Raw genomic sequence first — 15,007 nt, forward strand, 5'->3', positions numbered from 1 at the left:
TTGGATTGTGAGTGTAATTGAAAGAGGAATGCTGATGGGATATGAAGCATTAGGGCGGCACGGTGGTGGTTAGCACTGTGACCTCACAGCAAGAAGGCTGTTTGATCCCCGGTTGGGATTGATTGAGGACTTTCTGTGTGGAGTTTGCTGTTCTCCCTGTGCCTGCGTGGTTTTTCTCTGGGTACTCCGGCTTCCTCCCACAGTCCAAAGACATGCATGATTGGGGATTAGGCTAATTGGAAACTCTAAAATTGCCCGTAGGTGTGATTGTGAGAGAATGGTTGTTTGTCTATATGTGCTAGCCCTGCGATTGACTGGCGTCCAGTCCAGGGTGTACCCTGCCTCCGCCCATTGAGCTGGGATAGGCTCCAGTCCCCCCGTGACCCTCAGTGGAGGAACAAGCAGGAGTGAGTGAGTGAGTGAGTGAGTGAGTGATTTGAAGCATTATTAGTAGTTGTATGCTGTTGGAAAAATGGTGAAATAAGATTCAGTTCTTACAATCGTAAATCTGACTCTTGAGGAGTCAGTGCCTCACCAGCCATGAACCTCACCGCACATCACTGCTATTTAATAGATATTGAATAACACAATCCTCAATCTACTGACAATGGGAGGACCTGTTTGTGGAGTTGGGCCCATTTGCTCAGGATGAGTTGGTATAGTTATGGTTGGGTAGGGAGCTTTGAAATAAATTATGTCTCTAAATACAAAGAAAGATAGGGAAAGGATTGTGCGTGTGTGTGTGTGTGTGTGTGTGTGTGTGTGTGTGTGTGTGTGTGTGTGTGTGTGTGTGTGAGCAAGAGAGTCAGACGGAGAGAGAGAAAGAAATGAGGACTCTCACCACTGAAGAATGATGGAGATAATGCTGATTTGTGTTTCCACACGTTTTGACTGACTTGATCTCATCCAGCTTCCAGACTCACTGGCATTAAACAAAATGATGCCTTGAACAAGTTTTAATGACACAAACATACTTTAGTAACTCTGTGACAGCAGAGAATGAGGAGGCTGCAGACACAGATGAGGTGCACAAACATCTATAAACCATGAAAACAAACAGAAAACATTTTAGAGCATAAAGAAATGATGAATTGATGAAACAAACAAGTGAAACAAACAATTCTAGAATATAGAACGCTCCCTGCAGACATGTTTAAAAGTCTACATTTCTGCTCAGTCTAATGTGATCAATACAGTCATGTGACACAAATAATAAAGGTTCAAGTTCATTAAACATATAATGGATCACCATGGATACATTTCATGATGACTGATTCTGAGTGTCTCTCTTCAGATTGTCTTGGGTTGTTTATGAAAATGTCCCAGAGAGGGACGTCTATGCAAACTCTCCCTGTCCTATAAAAACAGCAGGAACTTGTGACAGGAGCCTGGAGCAGTTTTACACAGTTCTGCTCAGATCAGAGCACAGAACTGCAGTGTCAGCACATAATGGAGAACACAGTGATCAGAGGTTTACTGATCATTGTCACTGTTCACGGTGAGAACATCAGGGCTGCTGTTACTTCTGTGGACAGGTCCAGAATGGGCTTGACCTGGTTGTTGGGTGTATTTCTATTGTCTTTCAGGTGTTTGGAGTGAAAGACTGGATCAGTCTCAGCCTGAAGTAAAAAGACCTGGAGAGACAGTGAAGATGTCCTGCACCATTTCAGGGTTTGACATGACCAGCTACTATATCCAGTGGATACGACAGAGACCAGGGAAAGCTCTGGAGTGGATCGGGTTGAGGAACGCAGGTTCTAACTCTGCTAGCTATGGAAGCTCTTTCAAAAGTGGTTACGTGATGACTGAAGACGTGTCCAGCAGCACTCAGTACCTGCAGATCAGCAGCCTGACAGCAGAGGATTCTGCTGTTTTCTTCTGCGCTCGACAACCACAGTGACTCCAGAGAGAGGAACAGCTGCGCAAAAACCTCCACAGACAACAAATGTGCCTCCTTCTCAAAAACTGAATTACAATCTTAAAGTTTTTCAAAATATTTCCAGCATTTCATTTTTCATGAGGAGACTCCAAGTAAAACATTTAAACTATGGAGAACTTTTTAGGGATTTTTTTCACACAAAGATGAGCTCAGTTAAAAATAAGAAATATATTTTTGAGTGCCCTCTATATAACATATAGAACGATCAATGGTGTGACCTAAAATATAAATCAATTCAATGACTCAAATGTTAATCTCCTTGACTCTTGGAGAACGCTCCATTAATAACATTCTAAACCTATAATTGTCCTTGGTTTTGTCTTTTCCATGTCCCCTGTGTGTCTGCTTTTCCTCTCCACTGAGTAGAGTAGTGATGGGGTCTTTTTCTGCCACTATATTGGCGCAGCTGTGGCTCATCGTCTCGTCAGCTGCTAGTTAAAGGCCGGTCCGTCCTTGTGCTCGGCGCTAGTTTGTTGGAAAACTCCAGTGGTATCTGCTTAGCACTCACTTCCGTGTAGCCTGAAAATTCTTTGTGGTCTTTTCCTCACCTGTGCTCTCTTTCACCTGTCCGCAGCTGTGCTGGCATCACCCGTCCCTGCTCAGCATCCTACCAGACTTGTCCTACGTCAAACAAGAGATCCTCTTTGGATTCAGGAGTCAGCTACTCTTTTGTTCGGCCTCCTGTGGTCAATAAAGTTGTGAAAGAATCTGTTCTTTTCTCCTGTGTCTGAATTTTGCATTTCAATTCATTTCTGCTTGTCAGTGACCCAACAGCAATCTCTTTATTTCACAAGAGAATTCTGCATAAATGTGAAATATCTCCTTGAGAATATATTGGATAATCACTTAATCAATGATCTGATCGAACTGCTTAAACACACGCCCAAAATTTAAAACACAATTGCATTAATTCAGGAAGAATTTAAAATGCAAAGCAGTGTCTAATATTAATATCAAAACATTCCTGGTGAACTGATGATTTAAGGACAAAAGCCTATCTTTATATTAGAATATAAATAAAGTATTTAAAGACAGTTTCTTTACTTCAGTGAAAATCTTTCTGACTCACCGAGTGTCTGGAATCCTGAGAGATCTCCACACCTAAAGTGGGGCAGACACATAAGGTTTTTCAACACGCTCGTGGAGATTTTTGGTTGTAAAGACTGAGCAAGTTTAATATCTACCCTAACGGTTTTAGAGCAACTGTCAGGACACATTTACTCTGAAAAAAACCTCAGACCACTGATTACTGGACCATTGTAAAACCATCAGTGGGACGAAATGACGACATGAATACACATCCTCCAAAGAGGAGGAGGCATCACAATCAAATCCAGTTCTTTAGTGAGGAGGAGTCGATGCAAAACTCAGATGTGTTACACGTCTACTTATGTGAGAGCAGAGAGGAGGACAGAGAAGAGGGGACACACAGTTGAAAATGATGGACTGTAGGACAGGACTGCTGCTTCTAACTATCTGCTGGGTGTCGCGGAATTTTTAGCCGTTTGGAGAAGAAAAACTATTAATCTAAGTTACTGCGTAGGAGATGGTTTTAATCCAGTCAGTTGGTCAGGATACACACACGGAAGCATGCGGAGAGATCTCTGCTCAATGTATACAGTTCTGATCTTATATAGTTGAAGGCCCGCCCCTGAGGTGCAGACGTCTTCACAGCATGTGTTTGCTGCATACACAGGACACAGGACGCCAACACAGTAGGTGTGCACTGTATGCACCTCAGGAGTTTGGTGCCTTCACAGCGGGTGTTCCGGCTGGCACAAGAAGTTGAATGCCTGAGGATGTCCCCCCCCTCAGTCCTTTGACGCTGGTCTTCCTTCAACCTTTGTTTCCATGTAAATGAATGAGGAACCAAATGGATTCCGTCTGCTCTCCCAGTCTCCATCACACCCTTCCTTTTGTTCTCAATTTACATTTCACAATAGAATACCATTTCAATTTCCTCCTTTTGTATACAATTTACATTCCACAATCAAATTCCATTTCATGGGCAGGTGAAGATCTTCACTCATCCTGATTGTTGACAAACTTTTATTTTTGTCATCAGCTGATTAACTTGATGTTTCATCTTCTAAACAGGTGTTGATGCTCAGACTCTGACCCAGTCTGAACCAGTGGTTAAAAGACCTGGAGAATCTCACACACTGACCTGTTCAGCCTCTGGATTCACATTCAGTGACTACTGGATGAGCTGGGTCAGACAGGCTCCTGGAAAAGGACTGGAGTGGATCAGTGCTATCAGCACTGACAGCAGCACATACTACTCTGAGTCAGTCAAAGGCCGGTTTATCATCTCCAGAGACAACAACAGAGCACAGCTGAATCTGCAGATGAACAGCCTGAAGACTGAAGATTCTGCTGTTTATTATTGTGCTCGAGAGTCACAGTGACTGAAGTCAGTTCAGCAGCTGTACAAAAACACACACTTCTCATATTTACTGCTGTGAAGAGCAGAAGTGCGGACTGAAAACTGTCTTTATTTTATCGTTTCATGCCTTTTAAATCTTTAATTTACCTCTTAACTTTTTAATAATCCGTCAACATTTGTATGATTCATTTATTAAACCTGTTTCCCCCCAAATAATACAATATTCTGGTAGTTCAATTACATTGTATTGATGGTAAATTATGCCTCAAATAATAACTATTTCAGGTTATTTGTTTTTGCTGAAAAATTGGACCATTGCAGGTTAACATAACTTGACACAAAGTTGATAGAGGAAAAGAATTAAGAAATTTTGTTGAGGTTGTTGAGGTGACTCCAATACTGTTTCCATTGTCCTGGAATCACTGATGCAGTTCAACAGATTTCAAAACAGCCTTTTGGACTTTTTCTTCCTTCTCACTTGTTACTTTAGGGGGCCCTCAGGTGTCTGTCCTAGGATGTCTCATTCTGGTCTGTGATAAAATATCCTGTTTTACTGTAAAAAGACAAGAACAAGTGACATCAGATGTTCAATTAATTAGATTGAATATGATAAAAACATGTATTCAGAGGTGAATTGACTGAAGGTACTATGAATGTGCAATGACACATTCTCAGTATCTGATATATCTAATGTACAGAATATTCAATCACAGAATCAATTTTTAACACTAAAGTTTATCATTTCTATTTTCCAACTACTCACCTTTACCACTCGGCATTTTTTTCAGTTTAAATTGACCTAATTTCTATACCTATCGGTAAAGAAGAATTTATATGATTTTTTTCCGAAGAAACTTAAACATGTCAAAAAAAATTCTATCAAACATTTAGTTGATTACTCTTAATCTCAGTCATTCATATTCAAATCACAAGTAATTATTTACAATAAGAATGAAATATTTACCTATATATTTCTACTTGGTGTTAAATAAAACAACATAATATTGTTGCTCCCCTGAGCTGATTTCTGTTTGGTGTTTTGTGGTCAGAACAGTTGGTGCTTCTTTTATATCCCATCAGAGTTCTTCTCTATGCAAAGGGAACTTCCTGTCCATCTGCTATAAAGACTTGATATCCTGCTGTCAGCTGCAGCATAAGAAGAGAAGCTCCCATCAGATCAGCTTCAATCCCAACCATGTTCTCTGTAGCTCTGCTGCTGCTGTTGGCTGCTGGATCCTGTGAGTCTCTCTCTGTGGATTTGTCAAAGTCAGCAGTTTATCTGATTTAGTGTGATTTTATAATAATTTATAAGTTTTTTCACAGGTGTGAAGTGTGAACAGTTGACACAGCCAGCCTTTGTGACTGTGCAGCCAGGTCAGAGTCTGACCATCACCTGTCAGGTCTCTTATTCTCTCAGAAGCTACTGGACAAGCTGGATCAGACAGCCTGCAGGGAAAGGATTGGAGTGGATTGGATACAATGGTGTTGGCTGGACTCCATATTACAAAGCTTCCCTGAAGAACAAGTTCAGCATCAGTTTAGACTCTTCCAGCAACACAGTGACTCTAAATGGAGTGAATGTGCAGCCTGAAGACACTGCTGTGTATTACTGTGCCAGAGACACAATAACACAAACCACCAGGGGAGCTGAACAAAAACCCCTCAGAGCATCAACACAACATCACCAGAGGGGGCGCTGTCACACCAGGAATGAATCATGACAACAACATTGAGGCGGAAATGTTGAGGAAAAATGGTGGAGAAAAAGACTACAGAATTTAAATTAAATATAAAAACTATTGGAAACATTTGTGGGATAATGGCAATAAAAAATAATTACAAAATAAGAAAACATTGTTGGATTGATTTTGCACGAATATATAAAGACCAATGACCTAAAAAATATATATATATATTTGCAGTTGGATGAGAACAGCTGAGTGTGAAGTGTGGGGTACCTCACAAATCAGAACTAGGACCACTGGTGTATCATTAATTGGACAAAGTTAAGTGTCATTAGTCATAGGCTCACATCATCCAAAGAGGAGGAGGCATCACAATCAAATCCAGTTCTTTACTGAGGAGGAGTCGATGCAAAACTCAGATGTGTTCCACGTCTACTTATGTGAGAGCAGAGAGGAGGACAGAGAAGAGGGGACACACAGTTGAACATGATGGACTGTAGGACAGGACTGCTGCTTCTAACTATCTGCTGGGCAGGTGAAGATCTTCACTCATCCTGATTGTTGACAGACTTTGATTTTTGTCATCAGCTGATTAACTTGATGTTTCATCTTCTAAACAGGTGTTGATGCTCAGACTCTGACCCAGTCTGAACCAGTGGTTAAAAGACCTGGAGAATCTCACACACTGACCTGTTCAGCCTCTGGATTCACATTCAGCAGCTACTGGATGCACTGGTTCAGACAGGCTCCTGGAAAAGGACTGGAGTGGATCAGTGCTATCAGCACTGATGGCAGCAGCCAGTACTACTCTGAGTCAGTCAAAGGCCGGTTTATCATCTCCAGAGACAACAACAGAGCACAGCTGAATCTGCAGATGAACAGCCTGAAGACTGAAGATTCTGCTGTTTATTATTGTGCTCGAGACGCACAGTGACTGAAGTCAGTTCAGCAGCTGTACAAAAACACACACTTCTCATATTACTGCTGTGAAGTTCAGAAGTGAACACTGACAATTGTATTATTTTAGGCGTTTCAAATCCATATTATTATATTACCTTTTTATTTTTAATAAATCTTATAAATTCACATAATTCATTAACTATTTTTTAGCCAAAAATAACACAATACAATACAACACAATACACCAGTACATGCTTGAATGGATTAGAGCTACGATGATTAGCGTTGACGATTTGGGATGAATATATGAGGAATAATAGCTTAAACATTATGAATACACACACATGGCCTTCGCTGTTGGCTGGTTAAGGCTGAGACTTAGCGAACTCAGGGTTTTAAGCATTGACATTTTTACCCCTTCACCCACCATCACTCTCTCCAATCACTTTTCACCTGCAATGGTCCTATCTTTGTTAAGCAACGATTAACCTCTATCTTCTCTATCAAAACTATTTTAAAATGGACTAAGGTGATCGCAAAACTGTTTCTATTTCCCTGGAATCCCTGATGCAGTTCAATACATTTCTTGCTGTGGAGAGCAGAACAGCACACTGTCTTTATTTTATTATGAATGCCTTTTAAATTGTTAATGACCTCACTTTAAAATGTTATTATTATTACAACTGCTTTTGACCAAAAAACTGCAAAGTGCCTAAATGACTAATTTGTAATTTTCCCTAAAAGTCATCTTCATTTAATTCACATAAACTATCATCAACAGAACATTTATTAATTCTCATTGATCCACCATCACTCTCTCCAACTGTTTTACCTGCAATGCTCCAATATTTTTTCACAAACAATTAACCTCAGGTAATCTATCTTCTCTACCCAAAGGATTTAAAAATGGACCATGGTGACGCCAATACTGTTTCCATTTTCCTGGAATCACTGATGCAGTTCAACAGATTTCAAAACAGCCTTTTGGATTTTTTCTTCCTTCTCACTTGTTACTTTAGGGGGCCCTCAGGTGTTTCTCCTAGGATGTCTCATTCTGGTCTGTGATAAAATATCCTGTTTGACTGTAAAAAGACAAGAACAAGTGACAGTCAAATCAGTGACATCAGATGTTCAATTAATTAGATTGAATATGATAAAAACATTTATTCAGAGGTGAATTGACTGAAGGTATTTTAAATGATTAATTTCTGTTTTCATTGGTAAAGGAGATTTTTTTTTACTAAGAAATCTAAACTTATTTATATTAAAATGAAACATGATGTAATCACTGACACACCGGTATCAAAATAATTTTTCTATCTATTTAGTTGATTACTGTTAATCTCAGTGATTCATATTCAAATCATAAGTAATTATTTACAATAAGAATAAAAGATTTACCTATATATTTCTAATTGGTGTTAAATAAAACCACATAACATTGTTGCTACCCTGAGCTGATTTCTGTTTGGTGTTTTGTGGTCAGAATAGTTGGTGCTTCTTTTATATCCCATCAGAGTTCTTCTCTATGCAAAGGGAACTTCCTGTCCATCTGCTATAAAGACTTGACATCCTGCTGTCAGCTGCAGTAGAAGAAGAGAAGCTCCCATCAGATCAGCTTCAATACCAACCATGTTCTCTGTAGCTCTGCTGCTGCTGTTGGCTGCTGGATCCTGTGAGTCTGACTGAGCCAGAGACACTGACAGTGTGATCACCCTGACTGTTCCCTCTACGTCCACTGATTCAATCTTCTGCTCTTCATCCACAGGTGTGAAGGGTGAACAGTTGACACAGCCAGCCTCTGTGACTGTGCAGCCAGGTCAGCGTCTGACCATCACCTCTCAGGTCTCTTATTCTCTCAGCAGCTACTGGACAGGCTGGATCAGACAGCCTGCAGGGAAAGGACTGGAGTGGATTGGATGGAAATATACTGGAGCCTCCTACTACAAAGATTCCCTGAAGAACAAGTTCAGCATCAGTTTAGACTCTTCCAGCAACACAGTGACTCTAAATGGAGTGAATGTGCAGCCTGAAGACACTGCTGTGTATTACTGTGCCAGATACACAATAACACAAAGCATCAGTGGAGCTGAACAAAAACCCCTCAGAGCATCAACACAACATCACCAGAGGGGGCGCTGTCACACCAGGAATGAATCATGACAACAACGTTGAGGCAGAAAGTTTGAGAAGAATGCTGGAGAACAAGATTTTTACCTCAGAATTTAAAGTAAATATAAAACCTGTAGGAAACCTTCAATGTTTTTTGTAGTAAAAATGAACTACAAAATAAGAAAATGTTTTTGGATTCCTTTTGCACAAATAAAGACCAAATGACCTAAAATATATATGATGACTGATTTCGTTGAATGCTGAACTTCTGATCTCATTATGATACAAGTGAATTTCACATGCATTTAAAATTGTTTCATAAGGATAATGCAGCAACAATGTATTTGTTTCTCTGTAATTTCAATGATCTCAACAGTTAATTTCAACTTTCACCCAAAATAAAAGCACACACCCAGAACCCTTTTTTTTTAGAGATCAGTGTTTAAAATTGTTACTCAAAAATTCATGATCAATTGATGACTCATGGAAAAAAGGTGTATTTTTAAAAATCGATTAAATGATGTCACAAATTCATTGAAAATCCCTGATCTCATGAATCTCCCTTTAGACATTCTTGTTGTACACTAAAATTGATTTTCAGCTGGACGAGAACTGCTGAGGGTGAAGTGTGGGGTACCTCACAAATCATTACTAGGACCACTAGTGCATCATTAATTGGACAAGATTTAAAGTGTCTTGATCATTGGCTCACATCATCCAAAGAGGAGGAGGCATCACAATCAAATCCAGTTGTTTAGTGAGGAGGAGTCAATGCAAAACTCAGATGTGTTCCACGTCTACTTATGTGAGAGCAGAGAGGAGGACAGAGAAGAGGGGACACACAGTTGAACATGATGGACTGTAGGACAGGACTGCTGCTTCTAACTATCTGCTGGGCAGGTGAAGATCTTCACTCATCCTGATTGTTGACACACTTTGATTTTTGTCATCAACTGATTAACTTGATGTTTCATCTTCTAAACAGGTGTTGATGCTCAGACTCTGACCCAGTCTGAACCAGTGGTTAAAAGACCTGGAGAATCTCACACACTGACCTGTTCAGCCTCTGGATTCACATTCAGCAGCTACTGGATGAGCTGGGTCAGACAGGCTCCTGGAAAAGGACTGGAGTGGATCAGTGATATCAAATATGATGGCAGCACCAAGTACTACTCTGAGTCAGTCAAAGGCCGGTTTATCATCTCCAGAGACAACAACAGAGCACAGCTGAATCTGCAGATGAACAGCCTGAAGACTGAAGATTCTGCTGTTTATTATTGTGCTCGATACGCACAGTGACTGAAGTCAGTTCAGCAGCTGTACAAAAACACACACTTCTCATATTTACGGCTGTAAAGAGCAGAAGTGAATACTGACTATTGTATTATTTTAGGCGTTTTAAATCCATATTATTATATTACCTTTTTATTTTTAAAAAATCTTATAAATTCACATACTTCATTAAGTATTTTTAGCCAAAAATAACACAATACAATACAACACAATATACCAGTACATGCTTGAATGGATCAGAGCTACGATGATTAACGTTGACTATTTGGGATGAATATATGAGGAATAATAGCTTAAACATTATGAATACACACACATGGCCTTCGCTGTTGGCTGGTTAAGGCTGAGACTTAGCGAACTCAGGGTTTTAAGCATTGACATTTTTACCCCTTCACCCACCAGCACTCTCTCCAATCACTTTTCACCTGCAATGGTCCTATCTTTGTTCAGCTACAATTAACCTCTATCTTCTCTATCAAAACTATTTTAAAATGGACTAAGGTGATTGCAAAACTGTTTCTATTTCCCTGGAAACCCTGATGCAGTTCAATACATTTCATAGCTCTCTTTTGGATTTATTGTTGTCTTTCTCACTTGTTTCTTTTGGGAGGCCTCAGGTGTCTGTCCTGGGACGACTCATTCTTGGTCTATGATGCAATATCCTTTTTCACTGTTGAAAGTTAAGACAGGAACAAATACAAACATCCAAGTTAAAGTGAGATTTATTTCAATCAATCAATCAATCAATCAAGCAATCAATCAATCAACCAATTAGTCAATCTTTATTTATATACCATCTGTTACATTCTAAATTGTTTTGAGGCACTTTACAGAATCCCAGGGCCTGACCCTAACAAGCAACAGTGGCAGGAAAACCTCCCCTTTAACAGGAAGAAACTGTTGCAAATCTGCTTCGTAGGTTCGGACCGTGAAACGACCAGAGAATCCGTGATCTTCAGTAAAAAGTTTATTAGACACATTTGTGTCCCTTTTCACAATACGAGAGAAACATTCTCCGTCTGCCAACAGATAAAAAAAGGGCTGGACCTTTTTGGGTGTTGGGTTACATTCAGCAGAAAAGTTAGCAACTGTGCTCAAATGGTCATATGATTAACTGACGACGACATCTTATTACCTTAAATGATTATGTTCTATGTAAGTTCCGGTACCTCATGAGCCAGTCACAAAGTGGCACCAAGAAGTGTGATTAAATGCCTGCACGTACGCACATTCTTCAGTATATGCATAAGTCAGTTCTAGTGATTCAAAGTTACATGATAAACTTGTGCTACACAGGAAGTTTCACAGTAGATTTCATAGTAAATTTCCACAAAACCTTAAGCAGGAATTTCATGAATATTTTAAAAGGTTACAATAAGGTAACTAACAGCAGACCTTTATATGTAAAACATGATTTGACTGTAGGTTTCCACTCTTCTATTGGCTCCATATGGTCAACAGTGATGCTTCACATGTTTGATTCTATGCAAATTCCGAGTTCTTCTTTGTTCCTCAGCTATAAAACCATCACATCAGACTGTCAGTGGAGTTCTCTGCACCTGACTTTCAACATTAACCATGTTCTCTGCAGCTCTGCTGCTGCTGTTGGCAGCTGGATGTGAGTCTCTCTGTGGATTTGTCAAAGTCAGCAGTTGATCTGTTTGAGTGTGATTTTATAATCAGCATTTTCTTTGTTGTTTCACAGGTGTGAAGTGTGAACAGTTGACACAGCCAGCCTCTGTGACTGTGCAGCCAGGTCAGAGTCTGACCATCACCTGTCAGGTCTCTTATTCTCTCAGCAGCTATTACACAAACTGGATCAGACAGCCTGCAGGTAAAGGACTGGAGTGGATTGGATGGCATTGTTTTGGATACAACCCAATTTACAAAGCTTCCCTGAAGAACAAGTTCATCATCAGTTCAGACCCTTCCAGCAACACAGTGACTCTAAATGGAGTCAATGTGCAGCCTGAAGACACTGCTGTGTATTACTGTGCCAGAGACACAATACCACAAACCATCAGTGGAGCTGAACAAAAACCCATCAGAGCACCAACACAACATCACCAGAGAGGGCGCTGTCACACCAGGAATGAATCATGACAACAACGTTGAGGCAGAAATTTTGAGAAGAATGCTGGAGTACAAGATTTTTACCTCAGAATTAAAATTAAATATAAAACCTGTAGGAAACTTTAAATGTTTTTTGTAGTAAAAAATAACCACAAAATAAGAAAACATTTTGGATTCCTTTTGCACGAATATATAAATATCAAATTACCTAAAATATATATGATGACTGATTTTGTTGAATGCTGAACTTCTGATCTCATTATGATACAAGTGAATTTCACATGCATTTAAAATTGTTTCATAAGGACAATGCAGCAACAATATATTTGTTTCTCTGTAATTTCAATGATCTCAACAGTTAATTTCAACTTTCAGCCAAAATAAAAGCACACACCCAGAACCCTTTTTTTTTTTTACAGAGATCAGTGTTTAATATTGTTACTAAAACATTCATGATCAATTGATGATTCATGGAAAAAAATGTGTATTTTTAAAAATCGATTAAATTATGTCATGAATTCATTGAAAATCCCCGATCTCATGATTCTCCCTTTAGACATTTTTTTGTATATTAAAATTGATTTTTAGCCGGATGAGAACTGCTGAGTGTTAAGTGTGGGGTACCTAACAAATCAGTACTAGCACCACTGGTACATCATTAATTGGACAAAATTAAAAGTGTCATTGATCATTGGCTCACATCATCCAAAGAGGAGGAGGCATCAAAATAAAGTCCAGTTCTTTACTGAGGAGGAGTCGATGCAAAACTCAGATGTGTTCCGCGTCAACTTATGTGAGAGCAGAGAGGAGGACAGAGAAGAGGGGACACACAGTTGAACATGATGGACTGTAGGACAGGACTGCTCCTTCTAACTATCTGCTGGGCAGGTGAAGATCTTCACTCATCCTGATTGTTGACACACTTTCATTTTTGTCATCAGCTGATTAACTTGATGTTTCATCTTCTAAACAGGTGTTGATGCTCAGACTCTGACCCAGTCTGAACCAGTGGTTAAAAGACCTGGAGAATCTCACACACTGACCTGTTCAGCCTCTGGATTCACATTCAGCAGCTATGGGATGGCCTGGGTCAGACAGGCTCCTGGAAAAGGACTGGAGTGGATCAGTGCTATTAGCTATGATGGCAGCAGCACATACTACTCTGAGTCAGTCAAAGGCCGGTTTCTCATCTCCAGAGACAACAACAGAGCACAGCTGAATCTGCAGATGAACAGCCTGAAGACTGAAGATTCTGCTGTTTATTATTGTGCTCGATGGTCACAGTGACTGAAGTCAGTTCAGCAGCTGTACAAAAACACACACTTCTCATATTTACTGCTGTGAAGAGCAGAAGTGAACACTGAACACTGTATTTATTTTATTATGAATGCCTTTTAAATTGTTAATGACCTTACTTTAAAATGTTATTTTAAATTATTTCACAACTGCTTTTGAACATAAAAATGCAAAGTGCCTACATGACTAATTTGTAATTTTCCCTGAAAGTCATCTTCTTTGAAATGGAACAATTATTAATTCTCATTCATCCACCATCACTCTCTCCAACTGTTTTTACCAGCAATGGTCCAATATTTTTTCACAAACAATTAACCTCAGGTAATCTATCTTCTCTACCCAAAGGATTTAAAAATGGACCATGGTGACTCCAATACTGTTTCCATTTTCCTGGAATCACTGATGCAGTTCAGCAGATTACAGAACAGCCTTTTGGACTTTTTTCTTCCTTCTCACTTGTTACTTTAGGGGGCCCTCAGGTGTTTCTCCTAGGATGTCTCATTCTTGGACTGTGATACAAAATCCTGTTTGACTGTAAAAAGACAGGTGAAGCAGGTGAAGATCTTCACTCATCCTGATTGTGGACAGACTTTTCTGTCATCATTTGATTAACTTGATGTTTCATCTTCTAAACAGGTGTTGATGCTCAGACTCTGACCCAGTCTGAACCAGTGGTTAAAAGACCTGGAGAATCTCACACACTGACCTGTTCAGCCTCTGGATTCACATTCAGCAGCTACAGGATGAACTGGGTCAGACAGGCTCCTGGAAAAGGACTGGAGTGGATCGCTTTTATCAGCAACTATGGTGGCAGCATCCAGTACTACTCTGAGTCAGTCAAAGGCCGGTTTATCATCTCCAGAGATGACAACAAAGCACAGCTGAATCTGCAGATGAACAGCCTGAAGACTGAAGATTCTGCTGTTTATTATTGTGCTCGAAACGCACAGTGACTGAAGTCAGTTCAGCAGCTGTACAAAAACACACACTTCTCATATTTACTGCTGTGAAGAGCTGAAGTGAATGCTGTCTTTATTTTAATAATGCATGCCTTTTAAATGTTATTTAAACTGCTTTTAACCAAAATTAATGTAAAGTGCCGACATGACTAATTTGTAAATTTACTTTAAAGTCATTTCATTTAATTCACATAAACTATCATCAACTGAACATGTATTAATTCTCATTGATCCACCATCACTCTCTACAACTGTTTTTACCTGCAATGGTCCAATATTTGGTCATCAACAATTAACCTCAGGTAATCTATCTTCTCTACCCAAAGTATTTAAAAATGGACTGTGGTGACTCCAATACTGTTTC

At 39.6% G+C, this 15,007-nt stretch overlaps 1 protein-coding gene and 1 gene segment (V, D, J or C); both read left to right on the top strand.

The window, feature by feature from the left end:
- Window positions 1-1,378: 1,378 nt before the first annotated feature.
- Window positions 1,379-6,963, top strand: LOC101067887 (immunoglobulin epsilon heavy chain-like). The gene is made up of 4 exons (XM_029836686.1): window positions 1,379-1,498; window positions 1,587-1,896; window positions 2,514-2,625; window positions 6,639-6,963. Exons 1-4 carry the CDS (start codon window positions 1,450-1,452, stop codon window positions 6,942-6,944), a joined length of 777 nt encoding a protein of 258 aa, XP_029692546.1. The 5' UTR covers window positions 1,379-1,449; the 3' UTR covers window positions 6,945-6,963.
- Window positions 6,964-11,893: 4,930 nt separating this feature from the next.
- On the top strand, window positions 11,894-12,984 carry LOC115249975 (Ig heavy chain V region 5A-like). The segment is given in 3 exon segments: window positions 11,894-11,933; window positions 12,021-12,338; window positions 12,977-12,984. Coding segments are annotated over 3 exon segments (366 nt in total).
- The last annotated feature ends 2,023 nt before the right edge of the window (window positions 12,985-15,007 follow it).

The sequence above is a fragment of the Takifugu rubripes genome, chromosome 5 (genome assembly GCF_901000725.2).
Source record: "Takifugu rubripes chromosome 5, fTakRub1.2, whole genome shotgun sequence".
Classification (NCBI taxonomy): Eukaryota; Metazoa; Chordata; class Actinopteri; order Tetraodontiformes; family Tetraodontidae; genus Takifugu; species Takifugu rubripes.

Bases quoted from the DNA above. Each gene is read 5' to 3' on its own strand.
- LOC101067887 (XM_029836686.1), top strand. From the start codon at position 1,450: ATGGAGAACACAGTGATCAGAGGTTTACTGATCATTGTCACTGTTCAC. The intron at 1,499-1,586 runs GTGAGAACATCA...ATTGTCTTTCAG, and splicing joins GATCATTGTCACTGTTCACG to GTGTTTGGAGTGAAAGACTG. The intron at 1,897-2,513 runs GTGACTCCAGAG...ACCTGTCCGCAG, and splicing joins TTCTGCGCTCGACAACCACA to CTGTGCTGGCATCACCCGTC.